The 20485-nt window shown below is 41.0% G+C and overlaps 1 protein-coding gene and 1 long non-coding RNA gene across 4 annotated transcripts; one reads left to right on the top strand and one right to left on the bottom strand.

The window, feature by feature from the left end:
* The first annotated feature begins 890 nt into the window (after positions 1–890).
* On the top strand, positions 891–17956 carry CRK (CRK proto-oncogene, adaptor protein). 2 transcript variants are annotated; one of them, XM_027472126.3, is made up of 3 exons: positions 891–1249; positions 8460–8828; positions 14574–17956. In XM_027472126.3, exons 1-3 carry the CDS (start codon positions 1006–1008, stop codon positions 14579–14581), a joined length of 621 nt encoding a protein of 206 aa, XP_027327927.1. In that variant the 5' UTR covers positions 891–1005; the 3' UTR covers positions 14582–17956. The 2 variants fall into 2 exon arrangements, with proteins under 2 accessions (XP_027327927.1, XP_027327926.1); XM_027472125.3 differs by having other exon boundaries at positions 896–1249; positions 8460–8998.
* Positions 16871–20466, bottom strand: LOC106018785 (uncharacterized). Of its 2 annotated transcripts, none has more exons than XR_001193130.5 (2): positions 20019–20466; positions 16871–19816 (listed from the first exon to the last, which is right to left on the bottom strand). It is a non-coding gene; the product is annotated as an uncharacterized lncRNA (long non-coding RNA). The 2 variants fall into 2 exon arrangements; XR_011804203.1 differs by having other exon boundaries at positions 20063–20466.
* Between the last annotated feature and the right edge of the window lie 19 nt (positions 20467–20485).

Below are 20485 nucleotides of genomic sequence, written 5' to 3'. Positions count from 1 at the left end.
CCTTCAGCCCTCCTCAGCCCCCTTCAGCCCTCCTCAGCCCCCTTCAGCCCTCCTCAGCCCCCTTCAGCCCTCCTCAGCCCCCTTCAGCCCTCCTCAGCCCCCTTCAGCCCTCCTCAGCCCCCTTCAGCCCTCCTCAGCCCCCTTCAGCCCTCCTCAGCCCCCTTCAGCCCTCCTCAGCCCCCTTCAGCCCTCCTCAGCCCCCTTCAGCCCTCCTCAGCCCCCTTCAGCCCTCCTCAGCCCCCTTCAGCCCTCCTCAGCCCCCTTCAGCCCTCCTCAGCCCCCCTCAGCCCCTCTCAGCCCCCCTCAGCCCCTCTCAGCCCCCTTCAGCCCCCCTCAGCCCCCTTCAGCCCCCCTCAGCCCCCTTCAGCCCTCCTCAGCCCCCTTCAGCCCTCCTCAGCCCCCTTCAGCCCTCCTCAGCCCCCTTCAGCCCTCCTCAGCCCCCTTCAGCCCTCCTCAGCCCCCTTCAGCCCTCCTCAGCCCCCTTCAGCCCTCCTCAGCCCCCTTCAGCCCTCCTCAGCCCCCTTCAGCCCTCCTCAGCCCCCTTCAGCCCTCCTCAGCCCCCTTCAGCCCTCCTCAGCCCTCCTCAGCCCCCTTCAGCCCTCCTCAGCCCCCTGTTCTCCTCAGCCCCCCCCCCCTCAGAGCCTCTCAGCCCCCCTCAGAGCCTCTCAAGCCCGTTTCAGCCCCTCTTCAGCCTCCCTCAAGCCCCTTTAAGCCCCTCTCAGCCCCTCCCAAACCCCCTATTCTCCTCAGCGCCCCTCACCCGCCCCCCCCTCACTCCCTCTCTCCCCCCCCCCCCCCGGCCGCGCGCGCAGATGACGCGCCTCCTTCCCCGCGTCCCCCCTGGCGCCGTCACGTCCGGTAGGTGAGGTCAGGGCCGGGACCGCCATTTTGGGTGGCGGGGCTGGGCGCGGAGCGGGGGGCACGGCGGGGCCGGGCCGGGCCGGGCCAGGCCTTGGGGGGGGGGGGGGGGCGGCGGCAGCAGGAACAGCAGCGAGGGCGGCCCCCATGGCCGGGCAGTTCGACGCCGAGGACCGGGCGAGTTGGTATTGGGGGCGGCTGAGCCGGGCCGAGGCGGTGTCGTTGCTTCAGGGGCAGCGCCACGGCACCTTCCTGGTGCGCGACTCCGGCACCATCCCGGGGGACTTCGTGCTGTCGGTGTCCGAGAGCTCCCGAGTCTCGCACTACATCGTCAACAGCCTGGGGCCGGCGGGAGGCCGGCGAGCCGGCGGCGAGGGCCCTGGGGCCCCGGGTGAGTGATCCCCTCACGGGGCCGGCCGTGCCCCCCTCAGCTTCCCCCCGGGGGAAGGGAGGCCGGGCCCAGCTCGGTGCCTCCTCCCGGGCCGCTTCTGGGGGTTTCTGTGAGGAATTGTGTCGTGTGGTGGTGCTGGGGGTGTTGAGGCAGGAGTTTGTGGGCAGCAGCCGCTGAGGGAGTCGGTTTGTGGGGTTAAACGTGCGCTGGGGTGAGCGTTGGTTTTCCCGATCCCGGAGTTGTGGTGCTCCACATGGACTTTTGTTTTAGTCAAGTTTAGTTACTGCACGGGGGGTGTCATCTCAGCTCGGAGATGGAAGTGTGGAAATGTCATCTGAAAGGCTGGGTTCTGCCGAAATGGTTTTGTGTTAGAGGACAGGCAGTAAGGCTAAACTTCAGGTCACAAACCAGAGCGTTAGGGGGGGGGGTGATTTAAGTGTTAGGAACTCCTCAGGAATGTAAAAGCAATTATTCCTGTAAATTAGATGTGAAGTTTTGGGTGCTCCCACGCACACCGTGTGTTGAAAGGGAAGATGTGATGTTATTTCTCATTGACTCAACATCATCAATAATCAATAATGCATCCAAATTAATGCTTGTGGAGTAGAAAATACTGACAGTTAAAAGGAAAACTGTTATAATGGGAAGCAGCATTTCTGAAAGTACAAGCAGAACTAAATTAACAAGGGCTCCCAGCGGTGCATAATCCCTAGATGTGCAAGTGAGAAGATTTAGTTAAAAGGCAGCAATATCCTTGCTTGAGTCATTACTGAAATTGGTAGTAGAACCACTCAGGCGTGCATATTAATGCTCGTAAGATGATGTGGGCATATTCCTAGCAGCTCAGAAAGAAATCACTGCAAAGTTTTGAATGTTGTATGTAGGTACGGTCACTTTCTGTGTTGGGAGGATTCAATGGTATTTGCTACATAAAAGATTTCACAGTCTCTGCACAGACCCTAGTTGACTAGGAAGGGGGTAATCTGAATAAAAAACCAAACCTGTTGCCAGTAGATTTGCACCATTACGCAGTGATCTCTATTTCTTGGGGCAACATGTAAAATTGGCAAACTGGGGAAAGCCTGAAGTCATTGTATTTATCCAGGAACATACCACAGCTGCAGAGTGTACTCGAGTCATAAAAAGCTCCACGAGATAGCATTTAAAGGTGGCGGATTCAGCTGGAAATGAAGTGGGTAGCTAAATGGTTTGCCACAAGACTTGTTAGATTCCTCGTAGTTTCACGTCGGTCAAGACAAAGGTTTATTTTCATAGGTATATGAAGGCTTGATGCTGGAAATGCATGACTGATGTTGTATAGAGCAGATTAAGCTGCCAGAATTCTTAGTAGTGGAATCCCTAGAGGTGAAAAACCCTGAAGTGTGTGTGCCAGTTACTTTGCTTGGCAGTTGTTTTCTCTGGAAAGACAATGTTTTCCTCGTTATTGAATGTCTGTGTTACTGTGATGCCACCTTGGTAAATAGCCGCTCTAACTTTTTCGTTGTGCTACGCTCTTAAGCTCAGTAATGTTTTGTGGCATTCTGTGGGCTGGATTACACAGTGAGCATTAAAACATTTTGAGGTTTTGGTGTTCTTTTTATAAATCACTTAATGCCCCTTAGGTAGTTATCTTCTGTTTTAAATATTTATCTGCTTTAGCAGACTAGCTGCTATTGTAGCTGCGTAGGCTGCTGGCACAGTAGGCTTAATCTATGTTAAAAAGTTTAATTATTTTTGGTAGGGTGTGTTTTTTTTTTCCCCTGGATGTTATGAAAATAGGTGGTGCTTCACCCCTGCACCACAGATAATCCTATGCTGAAATGTTAGTGGTTTTAAATAGATGCCTTTGTGCTGATGCTGTTTTCTTTTCACACTTAAATGAAAGAAAGAAGGCGGGTGCATATGTATTAAATTACATTTAAAGTGCAAGTTTCTTTCAGAAAAACTGGGGAGGGGAATGTTCACCGGGGGAAGGGAGATGGAATCATTGGTAGAGGGTGAAAGATGATTTCATGTTTGAATAGGAAAAGTAATGCAGTAAAATGAGGTAAATGTTTGCAAATCATCATGCTCCTTATTTATTGTGGTCAAGTTGAAACATCAGGAAGAACAACTTCACTATGTTAATTACCTGTACTGTCTACTTTTTTAAGGTGATTTTCTTGTTAGCTTCAGTAAGCCTGTGTGATTCATGACTGCTGGAACGCTGCTGCGTGCAGATGATACTGGGAACCTAGCTTCTATACAATATGAATGCGCTGAGGAGCTTGGGCTTCCCTAATATAAAAAGCCATACTGTCACAAAAATTGGATCATTTCTTCAATTTCTGAAGGTTTTTTTTTTTTTTCTAAAGCTAACTTTTGGGTAAATTTGCCTTTTGCCTGATGTGCTGTAGTTCCTAACTTCTTCCAGGAAATGTTTCAGAATAAGGAAGAAAGAATTCAACAGAACTTCCCAAAATAACTACATCTTACTGAAAAGTAGCCCATTAAAAGAAACGGGGTAAATCATTGAGGTAAAGGAATAAAAACGCTCTGTTTCCAGTAGAGATGAAGATTAGTAATTGCATTGGAATTAGGGTATCATTTGTAATCAAGCATCACAGGCTACAGAAGTCCCAAACTAGACAAAGTACTTTGTGCAGGCATTAGCATGGCCATGGACAATAGAGAAAACATTTAAACACATCATGTGTTTATAAGTTGACATACAAGTCCAGGGTAAAAACGTATGATACAATTTAAAAGAAGATGCCTAAAATATCTAAAGACAGACTTGCTTCCTACTGAAAGTGTGATGTGATGAAGACAGAAACCTTAAAACCATAAGCTTTAGAGTTATACATTTTTACTCTGAAGTAGGAAAGTATGACATGCTTATCAAAAACACCACCTTCTACAGCGTGTGCATTTTAAGAACATGCTTCTTGTGATTCTAAATCACCTCCATTATGATTTTTAAAAATTCAGGCTGTAATCATATAATGATACCCAAACTCTGCTCTTTATATGATGAGATGGCTTTAGATACCGGTGAGCAACGTGGTTTAACTTGGACACCTGTTTGTTTTTTTGGTATTGAGGTCCTAAAATACAAACTACTGGAAGCTTGGAAAGCGTAGGCATTAGGCATTTACTTTTCTCTCATCCTCTGATTGTCTGCAGAAATGGCAATAAGGAGCTTCTGTGAGAATTTTCTTCTGAGATGCGTAGAGCTCTTCTCAGCAGTCGATGAATGAGGTTTTACTGTTACTCTAGAGCATTCATGGGTACTTGTTTGTTTTACTGAGGCATGAGGAGAGAGGTGCTTAAGACTAAGGGAAAAAGGTGTCCGTATGAGGGTGGGGGAAATGCACGGGCTTCAATGTGAGTTTGTGTGTGCTCAGGTGTAGCTGGCTCACATCGCTGTGATGTCTTACTTTGAGCCTTGTTTCTCAGCACCCTGAACGCTAAGAACAGCCTTTCTTGCCCAAAGCATACTTCTGAAGATGGTGTACAGGGGCTTATGGAGGAGGTCTAGAAATGAAAATGAAAAAACTTCTATTCCTGTGAGGTCTTCCAAAGAAAGTTTACCAGAGCTTAAGGATCAATGGAGAATTGCCTAGTGGCACGAACACAATTGGAGTGTAGAGAGAAATGTAAAACCTCTGACATCTGATGAAGTGAGAAGCTGCTCTGTGGCTATGCCACCTGCCCACACTCTTGAGAAGTAGAGTATTAGGTATTTTATTTAGAAAACTTATAAACCATATTTCCGATGTGGGCACAAGGCCAACCCCAATATTAAAGTGTTTGGTCAGGAAGACACATGCATCATAGAGAACTGTCAGGGTCCGGATCTGAAACTTTAATTATGAACTACTTTGGGTTTTCACACTTTCCACGCCCTCTTGAGAGCAGAGGGTTCACTAGCTCTTCCAAGAACTATCTTGGTCATCTTAGGGAGCTGAGCAGTTCTGCTGCTGGAGGTGCAAAATGAACAGCTATCTTCCCTTCAGTCATACAGAGCTGGGGAGAAAGGAAGAGAATTTCTAGTACTTGTTGCCCAGCTTTGGTAGGAAGTGACTAAAGTTCCTCTAGTAGCTAGGCTTACCTTTACATGCATTCTCCTCTTCCTGAGAGCCCCCAGAAGACGTGAACAACATGCTGCTAGAACTTGTGCCTCCAAGAAAAGTATTCCAAGATTGTGAAAAAAAAAACAGCTCTACTTAAAAAAATAAAATATATAAATGCCTTGTTGCTGTAACTTCCACTTCCTTGTGGTAGATCTCACCTTAATTATTAGATTGGCATACAGGTATGGGGCATGTTGCAGTCCAAATGAGAAGCTGAAGAATTCCTCTGAGTCTAAAATCTATTGGTCTTTAAATTTTGTTATTCCAGGGAATGACAGGACCTTGAAGCTCGTGGTGCATAGAATTATTTCCCTGCTACGTAACTGAACATTGTTCAGCTCTTTAACTTGTTGCTGAACAAGAGTAGACATAAAAAGTCTTAAACTGATGAGGAATTTATCGCTTGCTTGGTAAGGTGTAGTTGTATTTTATTTCCAACCTGTGCTTCTCTAACTGCGACTTTCAACTACTTAGTTGTTTTATGCTGAATTTAGAAGAAATTAAAAATGTCCAAGCCATGACCAGGTTGCTGTCTTTATTCTCTGGCAATTTGAAGTGAGCTCACGGATTTCTTGTTGCAATAGCCTTGTTTTCCAGACCTCTGATTTTTTCTGTGGATGCCTTCTGTTTTTAAAACCAAAATATCAGAACTACGTGTGGTGTTTTGGGAGTGTTCTCTTAGGGAAATAATGTGGCTCCTTTTTGCTGCTTATCTCTTTGTCCTTTCAAGGATTATTGTTATCTTTCTGATCTTAGAATGTAGTTGAAGGAGCTGTGTTCTCTCACTCCTCAATTGTGCAAAATATGTTTTGGAACGCTCTTTTCCAGGATACAGTACACTGATTTCAGTCACTCCCTCGTACATAAGGCTTCAGTGGACTTTCCTCTTAGGAGTCCAACTTTGGTTTTATTCAGGTACATTTAGCAGCTGGTTCAGGCTGTCATGCATGATTTGAAGAGGGCAAGAGTGATTTTTTTTTTTTCCTTTTTAAAACCCCCAAAACTTTGTTCATTCTGCTAATGATTTTGGTGCTGACACAGCTGGTGAATGGTACTTTTGAACTGCTCAATTCCAATGATTTGTACACAGATTTTTCTGCGTACTCTTATTTTGCTGGAGACAGGTCTCGGTCTTCTGACTGAGTCAGTTTGCAGCAGGCTTTGCAAAGGTAAATCAGTGTTTCATATTCCTTAGTCATGTAAAGTTAGTTCCATGTCAGTGAACTTACCTACTAAATACTTTTTCCAGGCCTTTTTGGATATTGGAGATTGGCTTCTCCATGTGACTTCAAAGGTCTTTGTTGTCCTGGTCCTCTTAAAGTTTCTGTGGCTTTTTCTTTTGGCATAAACATCTATATAAGCCTGATCCTTAAAGGTTCACATATCAAGTAGCAGCAAATGCATGCTTGTGTTTCTGTCACCAGATTAGTCTAAAATTTGATGTCTGTAACACTTGTTGCAAAGCATGGTTTTCCACCTCCAGTGGCAATGGAAGTGCGACATTCCCAGATTGTGTCTTATGCTTCTGCAGTGAACTGAAGCTGTTTTAAAGTGATGTAGGGATGGTGCTTGTCCAGCCAGAAGTAATCTCCTGTGAGACTACTTAGCTATGAGCCGCCTCTGAGATGAAGTTGTAGAGTTCTTGCTAAGTCTAGAGCTGTAAGTTACATCTCATCAAGAAAAGTTGAGGGGGTTTTGCTTCTTTTCAGCCTTAAGCTTTGAGAGAACGAGGTAGAATCTTACTCTCACTTTCCACGTCAGGTTCATGCTTCATACTGATGTTTACATTAGTTTCCTTATCTTTTGGTGAAGCCAGTTTGTTTTGTGGGTTGTTTTTGGTAATTTTTGATGGTATTGCTTTTGTTCTTTGGTTCGCTGCAGTTGTGCTGATACCTTCTGAAAGTCTTTCAGGCCCATTAATGAGTGCAGATGTGCGTTTTGCAATGAGTTTGTTCTGCTTCTTTGAATTTTCTGTAAAAAGCTTCAGTGACATTTGTGTTCCTTCAGGAACTTCAGAACTTATTTATTGGGTGTTTGTCTGTGTTGATCTTATTGAATCATCCCTTTTTTCTATTAGAACCCCTTTTTGCTTTCTTGAAAGACCTTCTTGTAATGTTAGCTTTCCGTGCTGACAGTGCTACTTTGAAAGGGGGGTTTTGTATCAGTGACAGCCTAAAAAATTCTGCTAGCTTTGTACTCGAGAGCTAAGTCTCAGAACTATTAGATATTCCCCGCAGAGAAACAGACTTGCAAAGTAAGCATCTCTTTCTTGCTAAAAGAGTTACTCATTAAAGCATAAATCTTTTCCTCTCCGCTACCATCCCCCAGCCTTCCCTAGTTCTTCCCATAACTGATAAAACAGTGGATAGTGCATGGTGGAAATAGAACATCATGCATGTGCTTTTCACCAGCTGAGCTTGAAGAACATAAAAATTAAAAAAAAAAAAAAAAAGTGCAGCACACAAATGGAAAATGGAAATGGTATTTCTAATGTCTTGAATATGAACATCGTATGTATATTTTACATTTTAATGTATTTGAGGTTCAAATTTATAGCTTGGACTCCATCTGACAAATATGGCAAGGAAACTACAAGAATTGAAATTAAAAGAATCAATTATGTCCATTGTGAAAACATGCATTTTTGTGTTGCTGAGCGAAGTAGTTTCCTGTAGTGTCCATCCCTTTAACCCAAGATATGTTACAACAGGTAAATGACTGTTATTGCAATATTGTCCTTTTGAAATAACTTTTGAAACAAACAAACAAACTTGAAATTTATCTATTGGTTCCACGTAACACTGGTGGATACAAGATACTTCTATTGTAATTCAGGAAGTTTGGCAGTGCCCAACAATTTGTTACCTGATTTTTCTGTTATTGACAAAATCTTTTAAACTAAATCTCCGTCCTCACAAACAATATAGTGCTGCCTTTAATCAGAAGTGCATGAAAGAGCTGAATGTAATGTGTGTTGGTAGAAAATTGGCCTAATGCAACATCAAATTTTTTATTTGTAAATATATTAGTCTTCTCAGGTGCTTAATTTACAGTTGTAATGCTCTCTTTGTTGATATTTTGCTTTCCTCTTTCAGGGTTGAATCCCACCAGATTTCGAATAGGTGACCAGGAGTTTGATTCTTTGCCACTTTTACTGGAATTCTACAAAATACACTATTTGGACACTACAACCTTGATAGAACCAATCCCCCCCCGACCCAGGCAGAATAGCGGCGTTATCCTCAGACAGGAGGAAGCTGAGTATGTGCGAGCTCTCTTTGACTTTAATGGAAATGATGAAGAAGATCTTCCATTTAAGAAAGGAGACATACTGAAAATCCGGGATAAACCTGAAGAGCAGTGGTGGAATGCAGAAGACTGCGACGGGAAGAGGGGAATGATACCTGTTCCTTACGTCGAGAAGTATAGACCTTCCTCTGCTTCAGTATCTACTCTGATTGGAGGTAACCAGGATAGTTCCCACCCACAACCACTGGGTGGGCCGGAGCCAGGGCCCTATGCCCAGCCCAGCATCAACACTCCGCTCCCTAACCTTCAGAATGGCCCTATTTATGCCCGGGTTATCCAGAAGCGAGTCCCTAATGCCTACGACAAGACAGCCTTGGCTTTGGAGGTACATAATGGGCAAAACTTAGCAAGAAGAGATCTGTTCAAGGGATTTCCCTTTCAAGCGCATTGTAGATCTGTAGGAATAAGAAAGGGAAAAAGCATTGTAATGCTGTTTTTGCATCATGAGTTATGGATAAACTTTTTTTTTGGAAATAAGTGACTCGAGTCACTTATTGACTAGAGTTTGACGATTGCATCATGTTTAGGTTACTGAACCAAAATTGTGTCTTTTGTCAAACATTTCTGTCATAAGTGTTTCCCCATCCATGTTTTCACTTCTGAAGTTTTTATTTTGGGGAGGAGGGTGAGGGAGCTGTCCATAAAGTTGTGTGTTGGAATCTGTGTTCAATGTTGCTTGCTTGGTCTTCAAAAGGTGTGTTGAGTTTTCTTTCATTCTGTCAGCAGTTGAAAAGCAATCAGTGGAAGCATTGATAGTCACTTGAAAATTATGCAGACTGAGACAACGATGATCACACACAGGGTTTCATTTTTATATCCTGAACTCAAGCAGATTGCTTCATTTTCTTTTTTTTGCTTTTGAAGCAGGAACATATATTACAGCTCAATAGGGAAGTGTCCTGTAAAGCAGTGATTGATGGAGTACGATTTGTAATAAAGCAGTGAGTTTGCCTAGGGTCGATTCACTTCTTGATATGATCAAATACTTGTACATGCCCCTTCTGTTGTTTTTTTTTTTTTTTTCCTCTTAAAAAGGAGAACAGTGCTCTATCTCTACACATCAAATAGTTATCCCTGAAGTTACATTTGAGGAAATTGAGACCAAGGTATTCTAAGTGGCAGACCTTTGCCTTAGGATGATATGTAAATTGGATCCTTTAATCTAGGCTTTCTTTGAGCTAAAGGCTCTGGAATTTCCTGATACCTAATTGACTTCCTGTTTATATAACATTTTAAGTACTTGGGAAAAAACAGTTTCTGTGCTGAGTCAGAGCATCTCCTTTCCACTCCTAAATACTTTGTTTAATCTTGCTTAGCACAAAATGCACTTCAGTACTTCATCGGTGCGGCAATCATATATACACGTCTTCAGTACAGAATTGGCAAATTCTACAGAACCGATAGATAACTTGGGAGGTGTGAAGTTTCTCCCCACGTAGGTAAAATATATTGAGTTAGGATGTGTTTTATTACACTTCTGAATTGAGAGAGACAGGATACAAAATGTAAATTTTGGGGCTGAGAAATATGTATAGAAATTGATGTCAACTCATCAGATTTTGGGGAAATAATGCAAAGATTTTAATCTTTCAACTTTTATGATGTCTAAAATGTTGTCTCCTTGCCTCTTTCTCTGACCACCTTTACCCAGCCACCTCTGGCTCAAAATATACCTGAATGTTCTTGGAGACATTGGAGATTATGTTGTGGTTTAAAAAACAAAAACAAAAACTTTTGGTTTTCTTTCCAGATTTTGTTTTTAAGCTTTAATTGACCCTGCTGTGCTTCCAGTATTTCCTTAAGCTTAACTTCACATTTAATTTCATTCAAAGCAGTATCCCACCACACTGCCCAAATCACAATTCGGTAGCACAGAGTAAAACAGGGAGAGTGAGAAAATCCTAGTAGTCTAGGCTGTTGTAAGGAACTTTGACGGAAAGCAAGATTCCTTATAAAGAACAGCTCGTGAGTGCCGCAGCTGATTTTCTGTTAGTCTGATCCTCTTCACTGAAAATCACGTGGCTGTCAAGTATGCTGCGCTTCGGAACGTCTTTCCTGGAGAACGTCTCCTCTGTCCTGAACTAATTTGCACTGCTGTGCTCTACTAGCAGCTCAAGTTAATATGCTAGATAGCAGAAGTGTTTGGGAGGGGGGAATTGAGAAGTTTGTGGGCTCTGCCCATCTGTGTGAGGTTGTAAGAAAGATTTATAGCAGCGCCTTTCTACCCTTCTGTTAGAACAACGGTCTTCCCAGGCCTTGTAACATTATTGAAATACTTGCTCGTTGCCAGGTTGAATCTCCTGGTTAGGATGATGTATACCTGTCCTGCTACAGCTCCATGATTAAGAAATGCAGTAATAATGGTGGTTCTTTATTCTGTGTTTAATATTGGGAAACTTGAGGCATTTATCACTGCTTCTAACTGGCCTTCCTAGCTTCTTTGCACCCTTAATTATTCAAATAACAATGTTACTGAACTGCTTTAAACGTCCATACAGGAAAAATGTGAGCTTCATTTTTCCCAAGTTTTTCTTCATCCTGTCTAACAAAGTATTGTTTCTTGTCTTCTTTCTGTTTTGTTCTTTTTTTTTAATTTAATTTTTATTTTTACATTCCCTTTCCCCTTTCACTTCATGGTGTTTCTTCTTTGTTTTTTTAGAGATCTCTTTCTTTGACAACTTAGTAGAAAGCATTATGTAAATCTTTTCAGTCCATGTTTGCCCAGACCTCTTAATAATTATAAATCTAGATTTTTTTTCCTCCAAATGAGAACTCATAGCCTTAAATTGTGTAACATTTATGGGTGGGATTTGATCCCACTGTTTGTCCTAAGCAAATAGATTCTTACGATCAAACATTTTTGGCCCAAACTGCAAACAAAATTATCTGTACCGTTAGATTAAAACTGACATGGTTTTGAAGAGCTTGAAGAAGGAGGATCAGAGCAAGTTATGTTTTAATAAATGTTATGGAAAAAAGATTTAGCAGAATATTACATTTATTTTGCTTGTTACAGGACCTACTCAAGGAGTTGTCAAGTCTATATTAGTTAAAAGAGGGTAGAAAAAGGGAAGATCTCTGATAAACAACTCTGAGAGCGCTGTCACCCCTTCCCCCCTAACAGTAGCAGAACTCTACCATTCTGACCTTTCCAAAGAGGAGTACTTGGAATAAAACCACAGCATCCAAAAGTCTTCACATAAAGCTTCATTTTTGTTTTGTAGCAGCATATGGCATATATTTAGTTCTAAAAAGTCTCATGGGGACAGAGACAAACGTGGCCTTTTAGCAGGGTATAGTGCTTTCCTCGGGGCTTTGTGCTTGGTGGGGTGATGTGCAATAGACTAATAATACAGTAATAAGTCAGCATTAAAAGAGGAGAATTCAGAGGGAATAGCCACTTCTTGGCTAAAATTTGTGAAATTCCACCAGCTGAAATAACAGGTAGCTTTGAAAGATCTCTGTATTGTCTTCAGGAGAGTATTTGAACTATGAATTAATATACGGAATTTCCAAGCGGGTCTAGAAAGGTCTGTAAGTCATTAAGGAGTTAATGGAGCTGTTTTATGAAACTAGCATTTGTGAAATGACTCATGCTTACTTAAAGTCAGTCCTGCTTCGGTAGTTGTAAAGATAGCCATATATAAAATGTGAATGAAAGGTTGTATCAGAGAGAGAGAGGTTGCTAAATGGAGTTACTGTATTGGTAAAAAGGAATATATGAACTCAGAAGACTCTGCTCTTTTAACAGTTATTAAAATGCAAGTTTCGAGTGTAGCTTCTTACAGTAATGAGAATTCATAAATGAGTGTCCTACTGCTGCAATTATCCTTAAATGTCCCTTAAAACCAAGCAGCACCAGGGTGGTTCTGGGAGTATTAGAACAGCATCCCATGTTCTAACTCATTTTCATTGCTCTGCTGAACCCAATTTTTGTAGGTGAGTTTGTGATAAGGTATCTAAGATGAACCATATGAAGATAACGTAGTGAGTGAGGTATTCAGTGAGAGCAGAGACATGGTCAGTCTAAGAAAAATATCTTACAGATGATGAATGAAGTGCAACTTCTGCATGTTTTGTGACTTTGTGTGGGCAGAATTGCCAGTGCCACACTACTTGAAGTTTTCATATAATTCTGTGAAGCATAATTGGCATATTATATTACTTTTAGTACACTACACCAAGTAAGCAGTGTGTAAATAATGTTGGATGTGAACCTACAGGTAGAATATCTTGATCTTAGGTCTGTCAAAAACATTTGAAAATGGTTCCCACAATAAAAATGCTTGAAGTTCAGTAAGGATGGGGAGAACGAAAAACAGGTAGGAGGGGAGTCTTACAGAAAATGAAAGTAATGAATGCACACTTTAAATATTTAAATGTTATTTTGTTGTAAGTAGTGTTGTCTGAGATATATTAAGAAAAAGGTAAACTTCTAGCTTGGAAAATAAGACAGTAGGATGTATTCTTTTCTTTAATTGCTGATGCTGCCAGGATATCTTGGACTGTTCAGCGAGACTGAAGGACAAGCTTTTTTTCTTTCCTTCTGGGTTGGAGGTTATACGCTTTGCTGTTGAAGGCTCATAGATGGACTGTATCCAGATCTGAAGCAATTTAAAATATCTCGGATAGTGTTCTCATAATGGCTCTGGTTAGGAAATAAGAGTTGCTGTTCCTAGTGTTGTTGTGTTTAATCTTGTCCTTACTAAATTATAGCTGACGTGTTGTTTTGGTCAACGGAGTATTTTTACTGGTACAACCCCCCCAGTGATTATTAGCAGTAGCAAAATGATACATACTGCATGATTAAATTCCTAAAGAGCTAAAACTAGCATACAGAAGTCAAGTAAAGCTTCCTTTTTGCTGGAAGCAAATACATAAGAGGATTTTCTTCAAAATATGGTTCATTAAAATATCTATACTAATTACTACAAAAGTTTTTTTTTTTTAAAAAAAAAAAAAAGCTACAGCAAGAATCCCCAGCGTGCCTCTCATTACCAGATAAGTAATCATTAGTGTTATGGGAAGCTTAATTAAATGTCCATGTAGTGTTTTGAATTTATGAACTGTTAAAAGCTATTTTGGCAAAAGATTGCAAGTGAATAAAACCTGTAAAGTTAATGGAGGTTGGTAGCATCTTAAATTGTTTGCCTTATTCTTCATTCACCGCCTGGAAAGTGAGACTAATGAGATCCAATTTTGGATGAATTGGAAACACAGTGATGAGCATGTATGCAAACTAACTGTATATTCAGTGAATTTCTGGATGAAATGCAGTAAGGCTTGTGGCTGTGCCTTGAGAGTTTGTTTACAGCATTTGTAAAAGAAAACAGAGTTAATCTTCTCAAAAGCATTTTCTTTCTGTGACCTGGGAAGATTTCTGAAAAACATTGTGTTACTTGGACGTAAGATCAGTGAGAAAATCCTAGACAGAGGGGTAGAAATGGATAGGCATGTTTTCAGAGTTGCAGGATTTCAAAATTAAGGAGCAGGTTAGCTTGCAGATTAGTGTTCACTTTGTACATCTGCAATCCCTCTTCTAATCAGATTGATGTAGTACAAGCAGAGTGCAAGCCTTTGTCAAATCGGCCAGATCCATTTATTATGATAGCAGCTGATGTCAAGGCCCAAAAGTGCTGTGGAAGAATGGTGCTGGATTGCAGGCTAGAGGGTAGTTCTCACCTGGCCTAGGTTTGCTGCTTCCTCTTTAAATTTTCTTCAGGAGTGAATAACATGGGGTGGTAGGCTGGTGTATCAAAAATAGTTACGACTAAAGCTATTTTCATTATAGAAGTGTATCTGGTACACTTGGGTGATGTAACACCTAATGGGAGGGGTAGCAGTTACTCATCTGGTGTGGTTTTATGAATTGTAACACTTGCTTATTTCTCATCCTGCAGGTCGGTGAGCTGGTAAAGGTCACAAAGATTAACGTGAGTGGTCAGTGGGAAGGAGAATGTAACGGCAAACGTGGTCACTTTCCATTCACACATGTCCGCCTGCTGGATCAACAGAATCCCGATGAGGACTTCAGCTGAGTGTGGCTCAACAGTTGCGCTTGCAGATGGGAACAATCTCAACTTGTTTTTATTGCAGATGCCATCAAGACTATGTTTCGACAGATGTTGAAAGCGGTATCGCTTGTATAAGCGTTCTGATAACCTGCAAACCCCTGGGACTGAACACCACCATTCCTTAATCAAAGGTCATGTAATTCAGGGTACGACAGTAGATAACTCGTGTGTCAAGTGGCAGAACTAGTACATGATTATAGGTTGTAATGCCTGCTTATGTCCATGTGCACAGCAGACTGGACCTTGCCAGCAGCAGCAGCTGGGGAAAGCAGTAACGTAGATGTTATGATAGCGTTTATAGCTCTCTCCAGTCCTTTTGTTTATGTTGCTTCTTCCTCAGGCGATGAACATCAACCTTAGACAACTCAGTGTGTAGATAGCTTGTTGGGTTTTTTTCCACAAATTTATCCTGGAGCTTTCTCCATTTTTCTTCCATCCTGAATTCTCTGTCCTGGAAAGGCTATACAGTATTTTGCATGGTGAAGTAACCGTGCACAGTACAGACTTCTGTAGAGCACATTGGAGACAGCCTTATGATTTACAAATACGTACCATTTTAACGGTGAATGACAGATCAAATCAACCTCAGAATTCTAGATGTTGGTGGACACTAGATTGATTTCTTCAGTACTGTTGATGCTTCAAACGTAGCAGCTGATTTTAATTTAAAATTCCTATTAACACACCAATCTCTCTATCCACAAATACAAGGCTTATTGAAGTGTAAACATCCACACCAGTGCTGAAAAATACATGCATAGCACTTTAATGCATAGCTTTAAAGCAGTGTTTGATTCACTAAATATACTAAAATATTTACACTGCTTTCAGAAAAAAATAGATTGCATAGGGCCAGTTTTCTAGAATTATTCCATACCCTTATACGTTACAGTACAAATCAGTGTCAAAAGTGATAAACTGACAAACCAAATACTACTTCTAATTTAAAGTTACTCTGGGGACTCTTCTGGTTTAATTCCCATCTGTAAACTATTTGATAGTGAATTCATGAGGATTTTATTTTTAATAAACTAACGGAAAATACTTGTGTGCTTCTGGATTGATTCTCAAAAGGTGTAATAGAGTAAATATGGCTTCGTAACTCTTAATGAAAATCAGTGCATTGAATAGGTGCATAGGTATTATGCGCTGCTTGTTGGTTTTTTGTTTGTTTGTTTTAAACCTGTTCTTCTAATTATCTGGTTTTCTTTAACATAAATCAGAATGGATTCAGTAAGTTTTGTAAACTAAAATTAAACACTGAAGTAACTACCCCTTGTCTGTACCCTGGATTGTTTTCCAAATATAGCACTCTAGTGACCAAACTTAAGCAAACAAATTTTGCAACTCTGACTACAGTGATAATCTCTACAGAACAGTTTTTCTAAAACGGTATCAAACTGCAAATGTTATTTTGGTTGATACAAAGCGTGTCACTAGAATGTCTCATTGGTTGTAAATGCTGCGAGGGTTAGTTCCCACTGCAAAGGCTATTGCTGCAAGTCACCCACCCATAAAACAGAATACTGGTAACACTTTACCTCAGAACTGTGTAACATGCTGGAAATGGTAATATTTCTGTTATATTTAAGTACTAGTTGCTTTACTTCAGAACTAATCATCAGCAAGTCTAATTTTCAGGTAATGGGCACCTGATAAATCTGTGGACTAACGCCGATGTACATTAATCATAGTTTGTTCCATCACAAATCTCATCAGCACTACTAAAGATCATTAGAAAACTGACATTTTATGACAGTGACCTAAAAATAACAGTAACAAAGGAATTGCAGTACTATTCTAGCTTGGATCCCTATTCTGGTTAGGGCGATGTGTCAGTCTCTGATTGTGAGATCACTTCTGGCTGTGTAGTAAAACTAGTTTGAGGCGAAAAAAAATCAGAAACTAACACTAGGTTCAGTAACAAATTGGTTTATTTAAGGCTAGTTTGTATTTTCCTCTGACCTTAGTATTTACTGCAACTGATTTTTCAGTAGCTGCATTTTAATACGGATTTATATACTGAGCTTATCAGTTGCCCATATATGCTTATATTTTTCTTCAGGTTTTGCAAAAGAAGCATAGTGAACTCTGTTGTTAAGAGTAACACAGTTTGTTCTGAAGTATTTTTTTTTTTCCAATTGCAATTAACGAAAGCCCATACATTTGTACCTTTCCAATCAGCAATTATTTTAACATACCAAAAGAACTTCTTTTTTTCTGAAAGGAATTTTATTATGCAAATACTGCCTTTTTAATATGGCTTAAATTGAATCGTCAACTAGCAAATACACTGCAGAGTTTGTAGGTGTGTTTTTGTGAAGACTGTATAAATTGCAAATATTTGTACACTTTGAAAGAGCAAAAAAAAAAGAAACTAGAGGAGTCTTAATAGCTGCTGTTGCACTAGAATCTGAAGTTCTTGTCAAGCAGTTTTTCTTAGTCAACAGATACATTAACACAACTGTTTTCCCCTCTTCAGTTTAAGCTGAAATGTGATTTTGTTTCATAGGTGATAGAAATTAATGTTTGCATTTGTGCAAAATAGACATTTCAACTTATCGAGCTCTTTTAAAGGAAAATAGGGTAGGACACATGTTCATGAACATGTAGATTAAATCCTCTTGTGGCCTTTGTTTATCCTTCTATTTGTTCTCTCCCTTCTTACCAATGCGTGCAAAAAAAAATCATTGCTAAGAACGTTGGTCACAATCTTTTGTCTCTATTTGGCTGTGGTTTTGGTCTATTGTGCATAGGCAGGTGTTAGAACTAGAATAATCATTTCTAGAAATACACCGTGAAAGCAGAATGCTCAATTACACTGTGTTCTTCTGGTGCATTTACACGTTATATCACACTAAAAGTACAACTGGCTGCTATGGTTTTTTAATATATATTTCATTTTGGTAAACCCCAGCCTTTTTACTAATATTTGACATGGTTAAATCTTGTTAATCTGTTTGAATTGTATTTGTTAATAATGCAAATATTTCTAATCATCTTAAGATTAAAACACTTCGTTTTTGTTAATGGTTTTGGGGAAGGATTCTAACCAAACCAGTTTGAAGAAAAATATGAACATGTGCCATTGTATTATAACACTATCCACTTTCTTGACAGTTAAAGTCTTTTTTTATTTTTTTTTTTTGTAGCATGTAATGTATATGTTCATAGTACGTGAAGTAAATAAAAGTATAGCCAAAACTTTGGCTTGGTGTCATTCTCAATCAACTGGCGTTGGAATATTTGCATATAGGAATATAAAAACAGAATGTCTGGTATTTCCATATTTTATTATTTTATTGACCGTGCTTATCTGAAAACAATTAAAGTCCTGTAGAAGGTCACCTGTAGAAGAAAGATGATCCAAGGTAACTAAAATAAGTAATCAACCAGTAAAATATTGTGGCCTTCTTTGAAACAGGGTGACTTTCTGTAAACAGATGATTTTCTTGAGGCGCAGGGGAGAAAAGGAGTATTTTCTCTTGCCAGGAAGTTCAAGGAAAGCATTTGTTTTCTTGGTCACTACATTACAGTTGTAGCTCCTCATATTTGAGTTGATTGATACTCCATTGCCTGGCTCTGACAGATAACTTTTTTGGCCAATGCTGTCTAGTGGAGTCCTCAAGTGGGATGTGTTAAATGAGTAACTTTGCATTTAGCTGTACTGTTTTCTTGTCATGCCTCCACACTATGAAGACTGCCTCAGATGGGAAAAAAAAAAAAAAATCACAGCCAGAATTATTATGCTCAGTTTTACTCCTGGCTCATCTAACTTGTCTGCAGTGGAGCCACAAGCAAGATTACCTCTAAATTAGATTACCCAAGATAATTTAAAAGCTCACTACAGCTATCCTGAAGAGGTCCTATACACCTCTCCACAATTCCCTGACAGGCACATTCTCCTGATACTGGTATTTACAAACCATGCAGGACTAATGCAGAGAGCTATTGCTCATCCTTGCAGTGGTGATTTGCTGTTGCAGGAGTGGTTCAATCAATTTATGCAAATGCTGAGAGTGCAAAGGACAAGGCAAGGATTGCATCAGGAAATTCTGCTTTGAGTATTTCCCTGAATTAGGCTGTATACTCCTCACGCTTCACCAAATACCTGACCAATTTCCAAACGTGTAATGCCACCTGTAACAACTGCATACAAAAATATTTGAGCTATTTAGACAATATGCTGCAGTTTAACAAAGGTAGGAAGCATGCACCTCACTTCTGGCCAAGAAGTATGCTTATACATGTAGTAGCCTGGTTTGTTTATAGCCTTGAGCACTCTACAACTGTGAGTGCCTGCTGAACATGAGGATCAAGGAAAAGTTCTCAAATCGAGGCAAATCTAATAAAGATTGGTTAAGATTTATGAAACACAGAGGTGATTTGCAAGTCTTGCAATGTTAAACAAATATACAGTGATTTCCTGTATTACTTCTGGGATCTTTTGGAAGCCTACCAAAATCCTTGGTAACTGTACTGTGTATGTATGAACAATTCACAGATAAAGGTATATAATGGTCCCCAATTTCAATAAAACCTGCATTTTCTGATCATATTTCCTATTGAAAATATCATTTTTTTTCTGGACTTGACACCTAATTTTCACTCTAGCTCAGATGTGCTAATGTCTTTGTTTTTTCTTGTATGGAATTCTGGTCAGATTATCCTGAGATCTGAGTAAGAGTTGGGGTCTAAAATATCCAGTGGAAATAGATCATCGATTATTTAGTTAGGCACACAGTGACATAAAAAACATTCCTATATTTTTAGACGTATCTGTGAGAAAACCACAAAATGTTAATTTTACGCATCCTGGAACTCGTGTTCTCTACCTGAAATAGCTTGTTAAAATGAATCAGGAAACAATGAACCACTTTTTAAAATGATGCTTTAAGTGTGTATAGTCACACAAGGAACCCATTTCAGCAGGCACAATATAAAACAGTAAATATGAATATACTCAACAACATCCCAGAGGTGCCAGGGACTGCTCAGTCTGCTGCCTTCAGAAGCTGCAAAGGCCTTTGTGTGCTCCCACACCTCGGTAAGGCTGAGCCTAGGAGATGCTGGAAAAAGAGAGAGATGAGACTTTGTCCACGTCCATCCTGAGCAAATCTTTGAAGATTACATTTATGCTAGTCCTTTTAGTTTCTTCAAAACATTTTGATTCGGGAAATTGAAGTGCTATCTCAATTATTTAAGCCTATGTTCCAAATATTTCAGCAAGACACCGTGAGGAACTTCTGAAACATTCAGCATTCTTCTCACCTCTTTAAACCGTGAGATTATCGTGCCTTGCCCCAGATAAATACCTCAGGGGTGATACTTCGCTTGAGAACACCCCCTGGAGAGGCTGCAGAAACCGGCTAGGTCAGACATTCTCTATCTCACTCATTTCTAGACACATTGCTAAGTCAAAAGCAATACCCAGCGCTTTCTACAAAAAGGGAGAGATTAATTCCAGAGGCGTTGTCAGCGTTGGAGGGCCTCAGGACGGCGCTGCCTGAGGGAAACGCCGCCGCCTCCCTCACCCTCAGCCTGCAGCGCGGGCTCGGCTCCCGGCCCTCCCTCCCGGGCGGCCCAGCCCCGACTCCAGCCGCGGCCTCGGCTGCCCGCAGTGCCCCCAGCGGCCCCACACCGCTCCCCGCCGCTTTCCCTTGAACAACGGCGCCCTCTCGACCGCCTTCCCGAGCCCGCCGCCCGGGACCGGCCGACCCCGGCCTCGAACCCGCGAC

This window comes from Anas platyrhynchos, chromosome 20 (genome assembly GCF_047663525.1).
Source record: "Anas platyrhynchos isolate ZD024472 breed Pekin duck chromosome 20, IASCAAS_PekinDuck_T2T, whole genome shotgun sequence".
Taxonomy (NCBI): domain Eukaryota; kingdom Metazoa; phylum Chordata; class Aves; order Anseriformes; family Anatidae; genus Anas; species Anas platyrhynchos.
Note: the sequence above shows the minus strand (reverse complement) of the source record. Positions and strands in the feature narration are given on the sequence as shown.